Source organism: Palaemon carinicauda, chromosome 8, assembly GCF_036898095.1.
Source record: "Palaemon carinicauda isolate YSFRI2023 chromosome 8, ASM3689809v2, whole genome shotgun sequence".
Taxonomy (NCBI): Eukaryota; Metazoa; Arthropoda; class Malacostraca; order Decapoda; family Palaemonidae; genus Palaemon; species Palaemon carinicauda.
The window spans coordinates 20,116,570-20,139,069 of record NC_090732.1 but is presented as its reverse complement, the minus strand read 5'-3'; the positions used below and the strand labels follow the sequence as shown (position 1 = coordinate 20,139,069).

The 22,500-nt window shown below is 33.1% G+C and overlaps 1 protein-coding gene across 2 annotated transcripts in view; it reads right to left on the bottom strand.

Annotated features, from left to right (window-relative positions):
- The window catches only part of LOC137644844 (uncharacterized), an 84,689-nt gene that overhangs the window by 22,905 nt on the left and 39,284 nt on the right, over positions 1 to 22,500 (bottom strand). For both annotated transcript variants that reach the window (XM_068377734.1, XM_068377735.1), the window contains exon 2: positions 4,583 to 5,209. In XM_068377734.1, coding sequence (XP_068233835.1) covers positions 4,583 to 5,206 — 624 coding nt within the window. In that variant the 5' untranslated portion in view covers positions 5,207 to 5,209. The remainder of the gene's footprint in view (positions 1 to 4,582; positions 5,210 to 22,500) is intronic.

The following is a 22,500-nucleotide window of genomic DNA, read 5'->3' as shown; positions in this document are numbered from 1 at the left end:
TAACCTAGCAGCCCTATCCATCCTGGCTCTTTAGCCACCACAGTTAACAAACAACGTAACATCATATTTATGTCAGCAGTAAGTAATGTTAATGGAAATTTCACAGAGTAGGCCTAAATGGCATGCATTTTCCCTGTAATCGAGTATCGGACTAGATCTTTAATAGTTAAGGTAAGTATGACTTGCAGGTGCTCAGATAATGTTATTCACCTAGGTTTAGACTTTAAGGTATAATTGAGGTGGACGTGCCTCTTTGCCAGAAGAACGTATGGTTTTCTTGGGTTTAATCCAAGGGAGGACTTAATTGACAGCCCCAAGAATGTGGCTTGCCCTTTTCAAATGCGATCCTGGTTCGTATTCTATTACATTTTTATCGTGAAACATTACCGTAGATACTACAGATCTCTCCTTTTTTATAGTTTTCTAGAGTCCTCAATAGAAAACAGCGCTCTTCCAGGAGTAAGGTTTCGAATTCTTAAGAGGATTGAATCCTTCCTTACTCTGACCTGCTTGGCGAGTATATCCTCTGTGAACTCATCACATAGTCTGTGAACCAGTGAGGTCTTTACTACAATTGCAATTTATGTTGCTCATTGTATTCTTTTTTCTTTATGGTGTATCCATATTACTAGAATTCAGTTTCCTGCAGCAAGCCATGAGCTCCCTACTTCGGTGGTAAGCCCATCTTTGTACATTAAGTTAAAAGGATCCTTACGTTATGTTCCAGAACTTTTCTCGGCGGAACTTTGGTTTTGGTATAGATGCTAGGTCAGTTTTCTCTTTAAGCATAACTTTACTCATATTCCTTCATGTCACTTGTGTATTCGATTTCTCCAATCTGTATATCATGTCTGTTATTCTGCTTGAGCAGAGTGTGATAGATTTGTTTATAGCTTGCACATAAGTTTATGTTTGCTTTTCAATTTTCTTCATGACTGAGGTTGAGGAAACAGCCCCAATATTCTGTAATCATGTCTCTGTTTCATCCTTCACCGCTGGTATCTCCATTGGCTATTTATGGGTTAAAGATTCACTGTCTCTTTGTCTTTTTTTTCATCATCATGTAGGGGCATCTATTGGCATAGTTGTTTCTGTACTGTCTTCAGATTTCTTCATTCTCAAACTTTGTGCTACCTCATTTGCAAGAATAATCTCCAGTGAAATGATGACTGGGGAGACGGTTTGCTTCCAGGATCTTGTACAATGCCATTTGGAAAGTTGCTGGCACTTCTGTCATTCATGTTTGACATTATTGCCAGGTTCATAATGTCCTTCATTCTGCTTGATTAGAGATGAACTCATGGGTTTTCTGTTGTTTTAAGGGAATTTGCTGCAACTGCTGTATAAGATAGAACATCTGTTTTACCGCCTTCCTCTACTTCATGTCTTCCCTTGCAATCTTTTTATAAATGTATTTCCTCCACTGAGCATCTTGTATCTAGGGATGAGTGGTCCTCTTCACCACAGGTATTTGGATGCTTCACTTTTACATTAATTGAACTTATGCTTTTGCTGCTTTGTCCATTGCCATGTATACAGCTTTCCTTCAGGTTTTAGTGTGGACAGCACTTTAATACTGAACTTGGAGTCAAGTTGTCTTGTTGAATGACTTGACAACAAATGTTTATTCCATCTGTGATTGATCTTAATAATGTTTGCAGATTCCATTTTTATGACAGTCTCGTTGCATTGGGTATTTTTATTACATCTTTAACACCTCGGTATAGGTTAATACATTCTGCTTTCTTCATGCATTATTTTGCGTATAATATTGGAAGAGGCCTCCTGTGGGATCATAGGAGCTGTGCTGTTCTTCATAATGAGGGATTGGGTCAAATTTAATTAACAGAAAAAGAATTTAAACCATTTAAAATAATTTATATATATATATATATATATATATATATATATATATATATATATATATATACATACATTGTGTATATTTTATATATGCATACATTATATATTATGTGCGTTATGTATATGATTCACACCGCAATGATTGCCAAAAATGCAATATTTCTTTTTGTTTCAGGTATCTCATAAGCAAAGGCATAGTTACCAATGGCTTTAGATGAGTTTATCTGCTATTCATTCAGTATTTGTTCCTGCCAAGGGGCTCACGAAGCTTCAATAGTTGCTCCTTTACCATTATGTATATTATTGGGTATATCTCAAATTAATGTCATTTTGCAAGTCAATAATGTGTAATTTATATCAATTTTTACCTACTCAATGGCAGTTAGACTAATCTGACAAATGTGATTGCAGTTTGCTCAAAAGAGAGGCTAATCCAATGAAAAGCACCTCTTTCATCATGGGGAACAAAAGTTTCTACTAGGCAGGCCTCTGCTTTTGAATGTGTTGCATTAAAACCTAAAGCTTTTGAAAGAAGCTGGTATTAGTGATCAGGTTGTAGTGCTTACTACCACTGCAGAAGACAATTTTGAATAACCTACCTAGCCATTGACTTTTGATGTAGATGCATAGTAGAGTGATGAAAAGAAGAAATAGAAGAAATTCAGAAACAATTAAAAGAATTTAAAACTAGTGCCAAGGCTAGAAAATTTGAGAAGAGTAGGGTAAACAGGTTAAATGAAAAATGATGATGATGTGATAGATATTACTAAGGATGGTGGAAGAATGTAGAAGACTGATAACCATAGATATTTGATAGTACAGATAAAGAATGACAGCAGAATGGAAGATGAGACAATCCACATGATATTTTAAGGGAGGAAAGAAATTGAGAAGGTGTGGGCAAAAGATGGGTAGAAGAGCTAGTGTCCATGGAAGTCTAGATGCATATGTATGAAGGAATTGTTGATTCAGCTATGCTTTTTGGAATTGAATTGTGGATGAAGCTGTAAAAATAACATTGAAATTTGAGAAAAGTAGATAAATAAATTAAGTCGTAAAGAGAATGCGTCGGTGCATTTTAAGAATGGTTAATTGGGCCTTTGGAAAGAATGGATGATGCTAGTGATAGTAAGCAGTACAACCTTGACATTGCTGCCCTTGTGGATGCCATGGTGGATGGAAAGGTACCCTAAATATGGCAGAAAAGCCTCTCCTTAAGTTGAAGTAAACCATGCTTTAATTTCTGAGAGATATCTTTAACAGGAATAGTATTTCCGTCAATCCGCATGGTTAAGTTACCAGGTGGTCCAGCAGATATTTGCAGATAGATAAATACACACATTTATTCATCCAATGTAAAATACTTTTCCATACCAAGGTTAGGGCCGATGAACCCCGTTCAGAAAACCTCCTCAAATGAACTCGCTCAGAAACATCCACAAAGGAACCCCGTGCAGAAAATATCCACAAATGAGCACCATTCAGAAAACATTCACAAATGAACCTCGTGCAGAAAACATTCACAAATGAACCCCGTTCAGAAAACATTCACAAATGAACCCAGTTCAGAAAACATCCACAAAGGAACCCTGTGCAGAAAACATCCACAAATAAACCCCGTTCAGAAAACATTCACAAATTAACCTCGTGCAGAAAACATTCACAAATGAACCCCGTTCAGAAAACATTCACAAATGAACCCCGTGCAGAAAACTCACAAATGAACCCCGTTCAGAAAACATTCACAAATGAACCCCGTGCAGAAAACATCAACAAATGAACATGGTCAGAAAACATTTACAAATGAACCCCATGCAGAAAACATCCCCAACGGAAGCCACTTCATTCAACCTCACAGGGGATTTCCAGCAATGGATCATACATTACACTCACTGCACATATTGCCTTCATCCCACATGCCCTCTTTGTTCCAGAGGGTAGAGACCTCTCCTTTCTAATATCTCTTTCAATCCACAGTGGTCTTCTCTCCTCTCCATCTCAATATTTTCAACTTGTATACCTATTCAACAGCCTGGCATCCTTTATTTTTTTTCCAGAAGATAGATTCATCTCATCCAATGCATTCTTTTACCACTTCTTTTTGCATATCTCCGCACTCCTCCATATTTCAATTTTTCTTATACCAAAAAATACTAAGTGAAAAATTTATTCACTTCTAAAAGGAGAGATACACTAACAATACCCATAAACATTGTAGTATTAGCTTACACACATTCCAAGTTCCTTCCCAATATCTTGCTTCACTTTTCCTGAAACTCCCCTCCTCAGTCATCTTACCATAATCTGTACTCACAAATATTTGAAAGAATCTAATGCCTCTATATTGTAACATTCACTGCTACATCTTTCTGGTTCTTGCTAACCTTCTTAACCTTGGTTTTCTCGCATTTATTTTATATTTTTATCATATTGCACAACTTTATGACTTTCACTAATCTCTACAGTTTTTCCAATTCCCCAAGTCAAGTTTTGCATCATATGCAAACGTGTAATTGAGGACTTTATTTACGTGTTTGTGTATGAGAGACATTTTGAAGTCAAAAACAATTTTAGTGAACTCTGCTTGAAACGAAAATTACTATCTCTTATTTTTATAAAAAAAAAAAATAAAGCATATGAAAGTATACATTTTCAAACTAAACTTTATAATTATTGATGATAAGATATGTCAAGAAAACACTTTCAAATTAAGACTCACCTGAGGCATATCGCATATAACCATTGACTCAGTGCATGAAAGAGTTAGGTCATTGTTACTACCAGAGAGTCGAAGAGAGCTGACATCTTCACTTTGGCTATCGGTTGAATACATACTTTGGTCGTTACACATATCGCATACCATCCCCATGTCTTTTAGCTTTTGCCACAAGTCCTGACTTCCAAGGAATTTCCTGACAATACAGTGGTTTTGCACTGGATTCTTTATATTGTCTTCTTCACAGGGTACACTTTCTTCATCGACTGAGTCCACTATCTCCCAAGAAGTCTCATCCACTGGACTTTGAGATCGACCTCTCTCACGCTTATTTTTGCTTACGTTTTCTTCCTCTTTTGCACTCACGTCCTCTGCTTTATCTGACTCGAACTTTTCAGTATCTGGTATCTTTTCTGCATCCAGCATTTCATCGCAAGAGAAATCAGACATTTGGGATTGTGAAGGGGTTGGTGAGGAACTTTGAGGCGATCGCCTCTCTTCCTCGACTGCCGCTTCCGCTATCTCTTGCGCCAGGAGTTCCAGGTCCTGAGAAACTTCCAGGTGTGGTTCAGGACGTATGGAGATATCCATGTTGCAAGCATCGCTGAGGTCATTTTTGTTTTCCATATCCTAGAAAGAGAACATAGCATTACGTTTTTACCAAATATAATAATTTGAATGAAATAGTAAATTATCTGTAATTGTTCTCTCATGGTGTGTTGCAAAAAATTACCATGGTAATTTTGTATGCATTTTAGTATTTTCAATATGGCTTCAGTTGAATGAACAATCCAGTTTTACCTAATCTAACAAATTACAGATATTTACAGTTGATTACCTTTGATTAAGTACCGTAATGGAATATTAGTAAAAGACAAATGATCTGAGACAGGTAACCTCGTAAGAAGTTGTATTATTATTTCAGATTTATAGACCGTGTGAAGGATTATCGAAATGTTGATTTTATTATATTTATAATATGCATGAAGTAATTCATATGGTAGTAAGCTGTCAAGTAAAGATTAGCTTATTACTCTGGTGTGCGATGAAGAATGGTCAATAAAAAAGGGGAATTGGTGAATAATTACAATATACTGAATGCATGAAAAGTGTGGTTTATATATATATATATATATATATATATATATATATATATATATATATATATATATATATATATATACTGCATATATTTCCTTACATGTAATCCAGCACCATATGTAAAATGAATTGGCATTCTCAAAAACCTAATAAGACCCATTTAAAATGGGGTGAGAATGGTCTGCCTCTGAATTCAAGGATACGGTATCATATTTCCGTCGAAATGGTAGTTTTCATTATATTATTATTATTATTATTATTATTATTATTATTATTATTATTATTATTATTATTATTATTATTATTATTATTATTATTATTATTATTATTACTTGTTAAGCTACAACGCTAGTTGGAAAAGCAAGATGCTATAAACCCAAGGGGTTTAGACTTGAAACTGAAAATTGACCTTTTACGTTGACTGATTTCACTTCGTGCTAGTTCGATATACTAAGCTTTGAAAAATTATGTTGTCGATTTTTCTATTTTCCGAATATCTGAGTTTCACCTTGGCTGTAGTGAGAAGACAAGGAAGGAGTTACTAACCTTAAAATCCGAGCAATGTCATCATTTATATTAGTAAAACACAACAATAACTTTCAATGGTACAAAAAAAAAAAAAAAAAAAAAAATCCTGCCACAGTCATGTAAATATGTAATTAGATTGTGTATTCCCAAAAACTTCAATATTATGATTTGGAAAAAAATTTTTCCCCCAAAAGTAAGATATCGAGTCAGTAAGTAGGGGAATTAGTTTGATACTATGTTAGATTCTCTCTCTCTCTCTCTCTCTCTCTCTCTCTCTCTCTCTCTCTCTCTCTCTCTCTCTCTCTCTCTCTCTCTCTCTCTCTCTCTCTCTCTCGGTATTTTATTTAGTGGTATTGGTGTGTGATCAAGAAAAACATTAAAACATCGAAATCAGTTGCTACTGATGCAAGACCGTTGCACACGAGAAAATCCTGATTCATCCATATCATTATGCTTGCATTTGGTGACAGTGAATTTTGTATTATGTACGTTACAGTTAATTTATTTTTAGAATTTTTTTTTCTTCTTTATTATTTAGCATTAAACAGTGTAGTTCTGTTTATTGTCGCTAAAATGTTGAGCAAATGGTTGGAAACTGGATGAAGTTGTCGATTTCCAGACGTTGAAGCGATGCGTCATAACGGAGTGAGTAGCGTTTTCCCAAAGTTTTATATCCTGTTTCAAGGTTCGTATCATGGTGATCGTGCTTTTCCTACAAGTATTCCATTATTACCTCCGCCAACGAAGTTGTGAGGAGGTTATGTGTTCGACCCTGTTTGTCCGTTTGACTATTTGCTTGTGAACAACTTCCTGGCCACAATAGGGTAGTGAAACTTTCAGGGATTAATTGCCATGTTGAGGCGTGTAAGTGATTCAATTTTGAAAGCCCGAGGTCAAAGGTCAAGGTCAGGCAAAAGGTCGACCGAATTAACCCTAACCTTAACCCCAAGTTTGCACATGGTTATCACACATACTTCAAATACGCCTACGATCTAAATTGATTCTGGAAAAGGCAAGCTAGTTTTGAGAAATAAGGTGCCGTGACGGAGGTCTGCAGTCTTAGAGTGCTTTTCTTGTTACTACTATTATTATTATTATTATTATTATTATTATTATTATTAATAGCTAAGTTATAACCCTAGTTGAAAAAGCATGATACTATAAGCCCAAGGGCCCCATTAGGGTAAAATAGCCCAGTGAGGAAAGGAAATTAGGAAATAAATAAATTACAAAAGAAGTATTAAAGATAGTGTTGATATCATTTTTAATAAGCGATGCATATTTCTTACCGACAAGTTTACTAATAAAAAACGAAACTGATCATCAGAAGCTTCCAAATAATTCATATATTTAGGAAATTTTCAGACCGGACCTGGGTCGATTTATATTTGACTTCTGCACGTGTGCACGCTCAAGCTCAACAAAATCTATTCGCTTTAATAAGCCTTTGATTTTAGCAGAAAACAATATATCGTCAGCATTGCATGAGGAATTTTGTTCGAACAATTCATGTGTTTAATTGGTCATGCAACCAAAATTACTACCTAGTTACTCCTCGGTGGTCATAAAGAGACATGCAATTATCCATAAAAGGTCAGTGACTCTTTGTCAAGATTAGTTTAAAACAGTTCGTTTTTCCCTTTATAGTATTATATATATATATATATATATATATATATATATATATATATATATATATATATATATATATATATATATATATATGTGTGTGTGTGTGTGTGTGTGTGTGTGTGTGTGTGTGTGTGTCTATGTATTATAACCATGACAGTACAAATGAAGACGATATATATGTATATTATATATATATATGTATATATATATATATATATATATGTGTGTGTGTGTGTGTGTAATTATATATACACGCACAAGTTGGTTTATATGTATGTACACACATATAATATATATATATATATATATATATATATATATATATATATATATATATATATATATATATATATATATATATATATATATATATATATATATATATATATATATATATAATGTCTGTTTATGTGTGTGTGCTAAAGTGACACAGGTAAAATGAGGTTATAGAGTGAATTCTTATTAGTTTCTTCTTACTTCTTCAAGCGGGCTGACAGTTCTCTTGAAAAATTAAGATGAAACTATTCAGGGTTCACTCTACATTTTCATTTTCCTTGTGGTTCTCTTGCATATGAACATGATGTTTCCCTGTTAGTTTCACATACACACGTATATATATATATATATATATATATATATATATATATATATATATATATATATATATATATATATATATATATATATGTATATATATATATATATGTATACATATGCGTGTGTGTGTGTTTGTATATATACGTATACACTATATATATGTATGTATATATATATATATATATATATATATATATATATATATATATATATATGTATATATATATGTATGTGTGTGTGTGTGTGTGTAGTATGGTTAACATTTCTTTTTTAAGTATGTTGGCTTGGTAGTATAAATTTTCTAGTCGGAGTTTCATCCACAATACGAAATATTATCCGTTTCGTTTTCAGTGTGATATGCATGTTTTTCTTAAGCATTTAACCGAAGAATAAAAAGTCTCATGAAACTTAATATAAATATTTTTCTAAGCTTCAATAGAAAATTATTCACAATTAAAGTTCCTGACTATTATTAAAGACTTTATTTCATAGGCCATCACCACCCAGATTCTTATAACTAATATTTTGTGGCGGCGCGTACCTGAACCAGAAGAAAATTTTTAGTTTGTTAGGGTTCACTTTGTAAAAAAATCCAGACATTAATGTATCAATGTGAATGGCTTATTTGAACATGAAAAATACGTCTAAATGTGCAAAATTTATAATTAAAACCTCATGTGTATTTGGAGAATAACTGGACTTGAAATTACCCTATTACATTTTCATCGCCAGTCAGAATTCGTCGTTTTATAAGTGGGCTTTTCAAAGTGTAGTTTTATTGTTTGAAAGGTAAATGCATAAGAAATATGAGTAACAAAATACTGTACACTTGGAAAATGTCCCGGGGAAATTACCTGACACTTCCACTGCATTATTAAATAAAAAAAAAAAAAAAAAAAAAAAAAAAAAAAAAAAAAAAAAAAAAAACCGCCTGAAAACAATTTCAGCGGTTGTAGAAGGTTTCGTCACCGATTTCGTGATCACGATGGTTTCCTGATGTCATTTAAAAACGAACCGTGAAATATATATATAAGGAGGCCATATAATACTTGAGTACCATCTCCATTAAAAAAGGGAATAAAGTCCTTATAATAAAATATTTATTAGAGCTAATTTGCAGATATAAGAAATAAAAGAGAAAAGATAAGTAAAAGATTTCTTCATGGAGGAGGAAGAGATTTATCGTGATTTCCCTCCCTCTTGTGTGCCTCACAGTGATAACTTTTAGGTGGGGATGTCCTTCACCAGAGCACCGGCATGTCATGAATCATCAATTGCAGATCATTTGCATAATGTACTCCCTCACTCCTTATCACCGTTGCAAGATGGATTCTTGCATTAGGTTTCATCCCTCGAAAATACATTTCATTTTGCTAGAAAATCCTGTGTTTATAGTCTTACGATTTCAGTAGTAAAGGTGGCCTATTTCAGAATAAAATGTAAAGACGGTTGGAGAGGAATATGGTCTGTGTAGAGAAGTGAATATTGGGGATGCAGTGTGAGTGTGTGTGATTGTACGACTGTGTGTGTGTGTGTGTGTGTGTGTGTGTGTGTGTGTGTTAGCGCCTCACATCGCTAAAAAGTTTCTTGGGCGAAGGAATGTAAACTTCATTTCAGAAAAGTTTGCGAAAACCCGAGTTCATTTGCGAGAATATCAGATGCATATATTCTTATATATGACTCGGTCCCAGCTTGGTAGAAGTAGAAAATTTTCTACGAACTCCTTTTGCACAACTGGAAGGAATATGTTAAGAGTCGCAATTCTTTTTTTAGGAACATTAAGAACATTTTAAAGTTAATTTTTTTATGATTTACCATATTTGTTTTTTTTTTTTTTTTTTTTTTTTTTAAATTTCTATAAAATTAATGTATTATTGTATAATGTGATATCATACACGTTTGAAAAGTTTTTAAATTAATGAATTTTTGTATAATGGAATAATATGCACATTTGAAAAGTTTTTGAATGAATGAATTATTGTATAATGTTATATTATGCCCATTAAAAAGTTTTTACATAAATGAATTATTGTTTAATGTAATAATATGGACATTTGATATGAGCGGAGGTATTTCAACCACATTTTCTGATTGGGGATACGTTAAACATGGTGAGAGGGTTTGCGTATCACCATGATCAGCAAAGCTGTACTAGTTAGGGCCAAACATACTAGGTTGGTTTGCTGTGAACGATCAGACGAAAAAACCCGGCCTCACCAATCCGCAATGTTCAGCGTGATGAAAACGGCCCCAGCCTCTTTTGTCCTGCATTGGACTAGAAAATTGTTTTGTTGGGTTAGTTTTAAAGAAGGTTATTTGCTAAAGTGAAATTACTTGTCTGGGAATGAAAGTATAATAAATTATTAAAATTTAACGATGGCATTTCTAAGGTTATCGATGGCATTCTAAAATCTAACTACATTATAGTTTCAATTATAGCCATAAATTCATGGATCTTTGGTATGAAATAACGTATCCATCTATATTAATATCTACATATAGCGCCGAGAGTGTTAAGTGTCAATGTGTCATAGGAAAGTTTTCCTTCGTTAACGAATTTTCATGTTCACGAGACTATTATGAGCAAACGTGAATTTTCCATCAAAATGTATTCTTTTATGCCCATGAATACATTATTCCTTGTTTTTAAATGTAGTTGTTTACGATGTGCGAGTATTTTATTTCTGTATTTGTGTGTATGTATGTATATATGTGTATGTATGTATATATATATATATATATATATATATATATATATATATATATATATATATATATATGTGCATATATATATATATATATATATATATATATATATATATATATATATATATATATATATGCGTGTGTGTATATGTGTGTTTGTGTGTAGAAATCACGAAATCTGACACGTGATGAATATAAAATAATGGACGAAAGTATTAACTCCAATCAAGTCTTTTCATTTTTCCTTCCGTGGCCATAATACACACACACACATGTATATATATGTGTGTGTATGTATGTTTATGTAATCATGAAACTACAGATGATTATATCCGAATTACTATTTTTTTTATTGATGAGAAAATGATGAAAAGCGTATTTTAGTTTGATTAATGTACTGTTTAATAGAACTATGCACTGTATTAGAGCGATGTCCACAGCGTCATCGAATCCGCTGTTCCAGCAACATTTCACGAGGCCGGCTTCTCTTCTCATAGTCTCGTGTTTCATAGTTCCGGTCATAGGATACTTTGACGTACAACATTATATCTTTTTCCTATTTATTTATTGATCAACAGTTTTGATATTGTAACTATAAAGCAACTAGCAGTGTACATCTACCTGTCTCAATTTCTCTCATTTATTTATTTACATCGCACATTTAATTTTTTTTTCTTTTTTACACACACTAAGCCAACTATGTTTTATTTATTGTGTCCTTTTATTATCTATAATTTTACCTCCGCCAAGAAGTTGGAAGGAGGTTTTGTTTTACCCCCTGTTTGTGTGTTTGTAATTTGTGTGTTTGTGTGTGTGTGTTTGTGAACAACTTCCTGGCCACAATTTTAACCGTAGAGTAATGGAACTTGCAGATTTTAACTGATATGTAAAAAGCTGGAAATTATTAAAATTTGGAAGGATAGGGTCAAAGCTTAAGGTCACGGCCAAGCAAAATGGCCAATTCACGTAATCAGCCATAAGTTTGGACATCGTAGTCACAGAGACTTCAAACTTGGTTCATATTTGAGTGTATGAAAACCCACCCCAATTAATACACGTTAAAGTCAAAGGTCAAGGTCGAGCAAAAGATCGAGAAATAAGCTCCCGTGGAAGAGGTCTGCTCTCTACTGAGTGCCCCTCTAGTTATTTATATTTTTTTCACTTTTTGATTTGACAGAGGAAATGGGGAGGATGTGATTACTTATCATGAGTTTGAAAATGCTTTGAAAGAGATGAAAAATGGGAAAAGCCCAGGGTATGATAATATACCAATTGAGTTATTCACAGAGGGAGGGGACCTAGCAAAGCAGATATTATATGACCCAACCTTGTCATTTTGCTTAGAGAGCATGGTTACTGAAGACTGGGGAAAACATATTTCTGTACCCTTTTATAAAGATAAAGGTGATTCAGGCAAACGCGAGAATTATAGAGGTATAACGCTCATATGTCATGCAGCAAAAATTTATGAGAGGATTTTAGAAAAAAAGGGCACGACACATCATTGAACCTCAGCGAGGCGAAGAACAGCATGGATACAGAAAGGACAGAAGTACATCAGATCTCATATTCGCCTTGAGGCTTGTTATTGAAAAATCATGGGAATACAATAGGCCACTGTATATAGCATTTATTGATTTGGAAAAGGCATTTGACTCGGTACCCAGGAACAAATTGTGGAGGTGCTTAGGAGAGGTTTATGGACTCGACGGTAGATTGGGAGCTGTAATAAAGAGCACGTACGAACCATGTATGAATAATGTAAGGACTGGATACAAGAATGAAAATTGGTTTAGAGTAACAACAGGTGTTAAGCAGGGAAGCGTTCTTTCCCCACTCTTGTTCATTGCATATATAGATGTAATTATAAGAAGTTATAAGGCAAGAATAAATATCTCGGGAGACATCATGATTTTTGCTGATGCTATTGCTTTCTGGACATATGATCGGGAAGAACTAGAAAGAGCATTGATAGCTTTGAACGATTGTTTAACAGAAGCCGGACTGATGATGAACATTAAAAAAAAAACAGAAATATTACCAATCAACAAACAACAAGAAGTTCCAACGAACATCATGATAAGAAATACGGTAATTAAGGACACCAACGCATTCAAGTATTTAGGATGTATGTTTACAGACAACGGCTATAAGAACAAAGATGAAATTACTGAACGAATAAAGAAATATAATAAATACTCTGGAGCACTCTATCCAATTATGAGAGTTGCATACGTACCTATAGAAGTAAAGAAAACCATATTTGAAGGATTTCTAACACCAATCATGACATATGGATCAGAGACCTGGACAATGACAACCAAAGACAGGAGCAGAGTCCAAGCTTCAGAGATGAAAAGCATGAGAACAATAATGCACAAAACAAGTAAGAGATAGAAAAAGAAATGTAGATTTTAGAAGGATGGTTGGGGTATCTCCTATTTTGAACAAGACTGAGAAGGGAGAGCTGAGATGGCTGGGACATTTAATGAGAATGGATGGAAATAGAATTGCAAGGAGGAGATGGGACAGGACGCCTGGTGGGAGGAGATCAAGAGGTAGACCACGTAAACGCTTGAGGGATGGAATTGAAGATATTCTGACAAAGAACACCATGCCAACAATTGAACAGCTGAGAAGAGAGGGAATTTTTGAAAACAGATTTGAGTGGAGAAGACAACTGATTCCACTGACAGGCTGAAAGCCTACCTGGGAGTGGAAGTGAAGTGAAGTGATGTGAAGATGGCGTGACACCATAAAGGTGCAGCCGCTCAGAGGGTGAGGTTACCAGCCTTATACCTTTGTCTTGAGAACAGCAAACATTGGTACTCTTTCACTAAGGTATGGGATTGAGAATGTTAAATTGAGAGCTATGTACAGACTGGCAAACATTAGATGGGTGATACACTACTCAGGCATTATGTAATGTATATGTCTCTTGTGATAAAGATGGGGTCGACATAGTCAGGATTCGAATCCTTGGCGGACCAGAAGCTATTATCAAAAAGTTAATAGCCCCTTGAGGCTGATCGAATTCAATATTGAGAGATATTTGGCGTCTATAGGCAATATATATATATATATATATATATATATATATATATATATATATATATATATATATATATATTATATATATATGTATATAGTTATATATATATTATATATATATATATATATATATATATATATATATATATATAGTTTTATATATATATATATATATATATATATATATATATATATATATATATATATATATAATGTATTATTATTTATTTTTTGGGTCCTCATGGTCCCTTGGAGGAAAGATATCTTTCATGCAAGAGCACTTCTTGACAAAAAAAAAAAAAAGATTAAATTCGGGAGCAGTTCGTTGTGAGCCCTTGTGCCTGTGATAGTTGGTATAATAAGATTGGTCGTATCCTTGGTGGTACATAGCAACCTGATCCAGGAAATCTTGATAACAGGAAGAGTACCGCTTTCAGTACCAGGCTTTTAAGGGAAATAGTTTATGGCGAATTTTACGTATCTATCTATTTATTAATCTATCTATTTATGTAACTATGTTTATCGACCTACCTAAATATATGTCTACCAAAATATCTATATACTTTATATATATATATATTTATATATATATATATATATATATATATATATATATATATATATATATATATATAAATATATACATTTATATTTTATATAAATATATTTGGCAAAAATCTTCTTTGAGACAACATTTATATATATATATATATATATATATATATATATATATATATATATATATATATATATATATATATATATATATATATATATATATATATATATATATATATATATATATATATATATATATATATATATATATATATATATATATATATACATACATATTTGGGAAAAATCTTCTTTGAGACGTAAGTAATCGTGGGAAACCAGTTGACTTTCATAGTCTTTAATATTGATCTCATTTCCCAATAGTTTTCCTTTGCATGGCCGGTACATGAAAAGTAGGTGGTTAACAGAAATATTGTCTAGGGTCAGGGCTTTGTTCGTACACTATTTTCGATAAATGTCTTGTGCAACATCATTACCAAAAATACATACTGTACAACTAGATCTTATAATGTTCTAATATAAGATATACAGTAGGATCTAAATATTAATATCTGGTATTAATAATTTTAACCTGATTATGATACAATTGAAAGAAAACAGACATGATAGCCCTAGTATTATCGATGATTTATTTACAATCCATGTTGTTTCAGATATCAACAGCAAATGTTGAGAGCATAATGAGGTCAAGAGTAGGACTCTAATAATATCACAACATGATATTGATGAAGAAGGCCATTTATAATAAGAAATGCGGTGAATAGCAACATATAAAGACTGAAGCTGAGAATTCTTTCGAGCCTTTCCATTTATTAACAACTAGTAAACGCGACCCGCCAAAAATGACGGGCTAAATATTTAGATAGATTATGGACCTCTACTCTTATCAGGGCATGCTTACTCTCTCGCCCCCCTACCCGAGAGAAGGGGAGAGCTTAGCTTGGCCGGAAATATATATATATATATATATATATATATATATATATATATATATATATATATATATATATATATATATATATGTATATGTATATATATACATATATACATATATATATATATATATATGTATGTATGTATATATATAATTTATATATATATATATATATATATATATATATATGTGTGTATATATATACATACATATATATATATATATATATATATATATATATATATATATATATATATATATATCTCCAGAGACTTGCTCTTTATTATATAGATGCGATTATGGTCTTACTAAATTGAAAACTATTGCTGTATGATGTTCACTGACTTTTCTATTTTTTAATCTTTATTTACTTCCTCGCCCATGGAATAAACCTCCTCCCTTTTACTTTTTATATTTTCTTATAATTTCCATATATTGATGTCTATGGAAATACTTTAGGGTCAATATTAGTTTTGATATCTATTCTCTTTATAGTTGAATATTTTATGTACTGTATCAAATGAAATGTTGAACATTTCACTTATTATTCATGTTTATGCTATATCCACCTATGTGTATTTCAAAATATATCTTAAGGTTTAATAATGTGTGAACTATATATTTCAATAAACAGTGAATTATAACAATTGCTTTACATGCTAATGGGCAGCCAGAAAAGTATCTATAAAACTGGAGTATACAAGGAAAAAAGATATACTTACATACATAATACACACGCATATATATATATATATATATATATATATATATATATATATATATATATATATATATATATATATATATATATATATATATAGTATGGTATGCGCGTGGGTTTTGTTATAGAAACTATTGACAGTTTCCTAACAAATAATTTGATTTAGTAAAATTGCCAAATTAGTATTTTTATAGAAGAATCAGCATAGTCAAGAAGGACAACAATAACGAGAAAGTAATTTCAAGAGAAATAATAATTGTGGTGATACGCTATATTGTAGGGCTGCAGAGCAATTATATCTTGATATCATATGCTTCTTATGCATCTCAGTATGTGTTTTGCTTTCCATTTCTCTATCGTCATTTCTACAGTTTGACCTTGGTTTGCGTTACATCAGCATCAAGATGGAGATAACATACGAAATTTAGCCTTCAGAATCTCGAGTCATGACCTACTGTACCATAAGGTTTCATTTAATTCGACCGTATGACTACGATGCATTCCCACTATACACCCTGAAAGTTATTTATCGATATGAAATTCCAGTAGAACAACGTTATTTGACGGTCGCCTTCAAGTGATAACAGTAAATTAAATATTCTAAATTTTCCACTATTTATTTATGACATGAACTCTCTGTAAATAAGAATATTTCATCAAACTTACTCAGCTCCTCTTTATTCTTAAAACCTTCATTGCTGTATGAAGAAAAGGAAGGTAGGAGGTAGGGGAGAATCTAGTATATTCAGTTCTCTGATATTAAATTTATCTAGGGTGTATGGTAAGGATTTTTTAAATTCCAAATTAAAGTTAATAGATCTATTCAGCAATTTTCCCCACTGGATTACCTGTAATTTATATTCGAAATTTTTTTTTCCACTGGGTTACCTTTCATTTATATTTTCCGTATATGTTTGAATATAAAGTGTTTAAGATTAAAGTGTGCACCCTTACAGTTTTTCAATAGCAAAAACATTTTGAAATATACAGCAAATCACAGTGGCATTCAAGATTTCTCCGTTGCTTCATAATAAGAATTAATGAATGTGAGTAAACCCCTAAGAAGGAGGTTTTGTGTTCATAAAGTTTGTATAAAATTTAGGGGGTCGACATAGGATCAGAGAAATTTTACTGAATAAATTTTTTTTTTATCGAGTAATATCTCTTAATTGGACACCACATTCTCTCTCTCTCTCTCTCTCTCTCTCTCTCTCTCTCTCTCTCTCTCTCTCTCTCTCTCTCTCTCTCTCGGGATCCCCAGGTCGACTGATATATATTGACAGTATTGATTTTACCCACATCATTAAAGGCTCAGGACCCTTATATAGTCATTATTTTTTGACAATATGTAAATTGTCAATATTCTTATTAACTACCACTATTAAGAACCCTCACACGGACTATATTTATTGGTACTATTTATATTTTATTATATGTTGCCTCGTAAGATCAGAGAATTTTCTATTGGAATTATAACAATTGAGTCTGCCGTATTAAGCTTATTTGTGATTATTTTTAGCATCATCATCATCTTCGGGATTTGATTTATATGTATATATATATATATATATATATATATATATATATATATATATATATATATATATATATATATATATATATATATATATATATATATATATATATATATATATATATATATATATATATATATATATATATATATATATATATATATATATATATATATTCCATTATATTTTTGCTTACTTTGCACAAGAAGAGCTGATAGAATACATATTCATACAGTTCATAGATCTGGTATATGCAATATATGTATAGTGTTAATTAATACAAGGGACCTTTTATTCAGAATTTCACCTATTTACTCGGGATATCATCCAGTCCCTTATATGTTGTGATTCCGTCTTTCATATCTTCCCATTCTCTATTTCTGAAACTTATTATTTGCATGTTTTTATAGCATGCTCTTTGTGTGTACTTGTTTTCCAAAGTAGCACTCCTTTGACGTCACCCTTGTATTTTCTATTTGGCGTATAAAGCGCAGGTTTTCACTCGTAAATTCTGGAATCTTTTTTTTCTGCTAGACAGGAAAACCCATGATAGAAGTGATTGAAGTACAAATTGAAAGGTACTAGTGGATGTGGATATGGGAGTATCCACCACAAAGAATTACAGACAGATTTAATAGGTTGATATTTGAATCAGAACTCTCATTAATGTATTTGATATACCTTCTAAAATGGTGAATGTATCATTATCACATCCTCGTTTCAACAAGTGGGAGTTGTTTATGTTTATATGTGTGCCTCTTTTTATGTTTTGATTCTTTCTTATTGCCCAGGTGGGGGATATCATTACGAGTCGGCTCCTAAGTGTTTCAAATGAGAAATATTAACAGGGTTTTCCTTTCTTTCACTTAAAAGCTCAGACCCTGACATGAATGAGGACTGAAATCACTGCCAAATCTAACATGGAGCAGGTTAAACTGAAAAGGCCATTTGTTAACAATTACCCATTGACATCTCGACACGTGACCAGGTCAAGGTCGCAGTATAGGAAGAAACATTTAAAAAAAAAAAGAATCAGAAAAACTTTTAAGTATCTTAGGTCTTCTCTTAATGTTTTGAACCAGCTTTCCCTTTTCTGAACCCAGATGATGGTGATATTGAAATTTTTGACGTACATAAAGTACTACGGTGCCTATATGATAATATTAATATATTTACAAGCAGCACCTGAGTCATTTTTTTTTTCTATTTTGGGTGTATGATGTTTTTTAGTTTAGAATAATATGTAATTATGCAACATCTCCATTTCGGCATGCTTTTCATAGCACTTAATTCTACTGGGAGCAAACGCCTCCAGAAGTTAGTGTATATATATATATATATATATATATATATATATATATATATATATATATATATATATATATATATATATATATATATTTATATCAGTGTTAAGGTTTACAGATCACTTATGAATGGCAGAAGGAAAGTATACGCTATTACTCTGTTCCACGAATCCAGAAAATCTGTGAAATATTTAGGACAGAGGGTAATTACGGCCAAAAGTGGTCCGAACAGATGAGGGGTACAATAATTATTTCACGTTGAACCCCGGAATGTAGAGAGGAAATCTGATATAAAGACCTTAATACTGATGGTGGCAATAATGAGAATTATGTAAATAATGTTATACTGTTTTAACACGATTATTCCCAAAAGTTTCTCAGTTTTAACATATTTTTGTTTTCTGATTTGTGTTCTTTCAATATAAAGATTTAAGGTGACGTTTGTTGGAGTCACTGTTATTCTATTGCTATTGCGTTATTATTATTGTCGGAGTGATGAATCTTGTTCAAAGTGCTTCGGACATACATTGAATGTAGTCATGTTAACGGTATAAAGAATACAATAAAAGGGCTGCACTCTTATCTTGGTCTTTTGTTTAGGAGTCGATCGCTAAATGAGTTCACAATTCATTAGACATTTCTTTACGTATTTGATAAATGAAGCAACTGGTATGAGGAAATCACGTCTTTTAGAAATTACATGATCAAATTTAGTTATATAAAGAATATCCATATTATTTTTTTTTATCTGAAATGTTTGTATTTGCTGAACAATGCACCTGTTATTTTTGTTGATCGAAAGGCGTTTGCCGAACAATAACATCAACACCGAAAAAAAAATTACAGTAATATTGTTTTTTTCGGGGGTGGTGTTGTTTGGCAATCGCCTTTCAATCAACAAAAATAACAGCTGATTCATAAATATAATGATTATGCAACAGTTTTGAATGCAATAGTTTGTTTTTCACTCAGTCTTTTTCAGCGTTTATTTATCAAGATCGGCTGCTGTGTTATACTAAGGGTACCTGGGGACTTGTTGTTTTCCCATTAACAAAAACCAACAAACAACAATAATGATAAGAATAAGAGGTAAGAAAAGAAGACATCTCTTCTCAATTGGTTTCATTCTTCCTTATTGCGCAAGAGGAAGAAACCCTTCTTCTCTCACATGCCTTACTCGTCTCCTCCTCCTCCTCATCACTCACTATCATTCCTCCCTATCCCTCCTTCACACAATCCTTAGTAACCTCCCGTGTCCTATCCTGTGTGCTGTCGGTGTCTCCGGGGATATTCTATGAATGGTTTGTAATCTGAGTGCTATGCACATTTAATGAGTTGCCTTGTGCTTCCAGCTTTCGCCCGGTACCTGGACAAGCACCGCCCTTTACTCTTTTTCTATCTCCCATTTTCTCGTTTTCTTTCTCTTACCCTCTCAACGAAGCATAGAAAAATGTCTCTCTCTTTCATAAGAAGACTTTGACGACCCTGACACTCTCCATGACTTCCCCTTTCCTCTTTTACTTCCCTCTCTTATCTCTCTCTTTTTTTACAGCTTTGATTCACAGCCACCTCATCTGGCCCTTTCTTTAGCTGTTGAGTCTTCCGAGAAATTTTCACTCTAGACCCTCTCTAGTATTTCCTTCCTCATTTAAAAATACCCATTGCTGCTATTAATAATTGACACTGGTCAAAGTTTCCTTTTAGTGCGTGGCCATTTTTCTCTTTCCCTCCTTTTCATAATGCTGATTTTTTGGCGCTTTGTTCTTAATACCAATGTATACGATGACAGTTTCTGTGTTGTGGTTTCCAGGTAAAATGAGGTGTTTTCAGTTAGTAAACAGAAACATGTTCAATCGCTTATACACTAATACAATAACATTCTTTGATGGGATAACTGATACAAGAAAGTTCTATTTTTCTCATAATGTTACAGGGCGTCAGTGACCGTAGATGTCAGGATGCCAGAAAACCTCAAATCAATCAATCAATCTCATAATGTTACATATGCCACCTCTTCTGTGAACCCTATATCAGTTAGACATATGTTTCATATATTTCGTGCAGGTACATACGTGCATGAGTCACTAATGTTATTCTTTTAATCTTGGAGAATTCTGCTCAATCATCGACCCTTCTACCCTTCGAGTAACGTGCTACAGGGAGCACATTGTTTTTCTTGCATCCATAAATTTTTCCTCATTAATCTTGACAAATGGATCGGATTGTTCTGTTCAAGAAATATTGAATAGTGATCTTGAAGGAGACTGATTCTCTAACTTTAAACTACTTCGTCAAGGGATTTCAAAAAGCAACCATGTTGGCCAGTTACTTAAAGCTCCCCTTTGACTCTTTCTTAACAGTTTGCCTTCACCTGGCAGTTAGCTACTGGCTCTCTTTCGCTTGAATCTACACCAGAGCCCACAACTACTGGAGTAATGTTGTATATAAGAAACTAACTTATGTGACTTTTCATTAGATATTCATAAGTCATCATCATCATATCTTATCGCGTCAGTGTCGAACCCACAGGAAGGTGTTGTTGTTTACCTCTCCGAGTCTTGATCCGAGCATTGATGGCCCAGTTGGCACCCTCATAGCATATGTTCAATTTGTTGTGGTGTTGCCCCATATGGGCACTCAGGGTTGGTGACAGTTATCTCTAGTTTTGCCCACTTTTACCCTTTCTTTGTTTAGGGTTACTCAGCCCTTCCTGGTGAGGATTGTTCCGCTGGGCAGGCATGTGTTTGGGCTGGGCAGTGCCTGATTGGATGGCCGTTGATGACTTTATTTATTGCCATTTTTCCAGCCTATGAGCAACTGCACGGATTGGTTCTAGTCCATCTACTGTTGCAATGCTTTTTTGGGATTTCAGTCTTCGCCTTGCTTCCTGCTGCTTGGTGGAGTGGATGCCTACAGTCTTTAATTTGTTTATGCATTTCAGTTTTTGATAGCATCTCTCGTCGGATATTGGGTGGTGAGATACTTTATATTTTATATAATGATGGCAGAGGTGTTGACTTTGGGGGACCAGTAATAATCTGAAAGGACTTATTTAGCTCTGTGTCTAACACATGTGCATGGCATGATCTTGCCCTCAGTGATGCACAGTACTCCAGAGTAGAGTAACATAGTGCTAGGGATGTCTGTCTAGTAACAAAGTGCTATGGATGGCTACCTCAGAGTCTCAGGGTTTATTCCCCAGCTGGTGTAGACGAGTTTGCTGAGGAAAT